At 40.5% G+C, this 912-nt stretch overlaps 1 protein-coding gene across 1 annotated transcript in view; it reads left to right on the forward strand.

Moving 5' to 3' along the window:
- The window catches only part of LOC103583434 (tripartite motif-containing protein 43-like), a 2910-nt gene extending 2205 nt beyond the window's left edge, over positions 1 to 705 (forward strand). The window contains exon 2 of the mRNA XM_008564747.1: positions 191 to 705. Coding sequence (XP_008562969.1) covers positions 191 to 625 — 435 coding nt within the window. The 3' untranslated portion in view covers positions 626 to 705. The remainder of the gene's footprint in view (positions 1 to 190) is intronic.
- Positions 706 to 912: the final 207 nt, after the last annotated feature.

Raw genomic sequence — 912 nt, forward strand, 5'->3', positions numbered from 1 at the left:
ACTGTGCTTGCTCACCTGCTTTGTGAGCTTGCTGGAGTTCTGAAAATGTATGGCTGTGTGATTACAATTTAATGGTCTGATGCAGGAACACAGCTTGCACATCATGGACACACCTGGTTTTCTATAATGCAGATGCCAGTCTGTGATCTCTCTCCTGCTGATATAGTAAATTTTATTTATTCACCCTTAGGGAGAAGAAAAATATNGATGTGACCATCAGGATGCCTCTTTGAATTCTGATAGATCAAACTATCTTGCTGCATGGGGAGCCCAGAGCTTTGCCTCTGGGAAACATTACTGTGAGCTGGATGTGGACGATTCCTGGGACTGGGCTCTAGGAGTCTGTAAGGATTCCTGGATAAGGAAGAATGGCACACTGATTGAATCTGATGACATATTTCTTCTTTTATGTGTGAATGATGGTAATCATTACACTCTCTTGACCACCTCTCCCATGCTTTCTCACTATATGGAGAAACCTCTGGGCAGGGTCGGTGTGTTCCTTGATTTTGAGAGTGGAAGTGTGAGTTTTTTGAATGTTGCCAGAAGTTCCCTCATATGGAAATATCCCACTGGCTCCTTCAATTTCCCTGTGAGGCCTTTCTTTCATACAGGCCACACATGATTAGAGATAGTCGCAAACCTGGCTTTACGCCTGGGAATTCTACATATGAGAGATTCTTTCTCAGTTGAAGCAAATCAATACTTGACTGTCTTTTAAGTTTTTTCTATTTTAATGTAGCCACACTTTATTGTTATTAAATACTCATATAAAGATAGTGTGAAATGCAAAATTGTATTGCTCAATTTTCTTTGAATTAAAATCATCTCCTGTGTTCCATACCTAAAATAGATACTGTGCTTGCTCACCTGCTTTGTGAGCTTGCTGGAGTTCTGAAAATGTATGGCTGT

The sequence above is a fragment of the Galeopterus variegatus genome, unplaced genomic scaffold, assembly GCF_000696425.1.
Source record: "Galeopterus variegatus unplaced genomic scaffold, G_variegatus-3.0.2 Scaffold22930, whole genome shotgun sequence".
Lineage (NCBI taxonomy): Eukaryota > Metazoa > Chordata > Mammalia > Dermoptera > Cynocephalidae > Galeopterus > Galeopterus variegatus.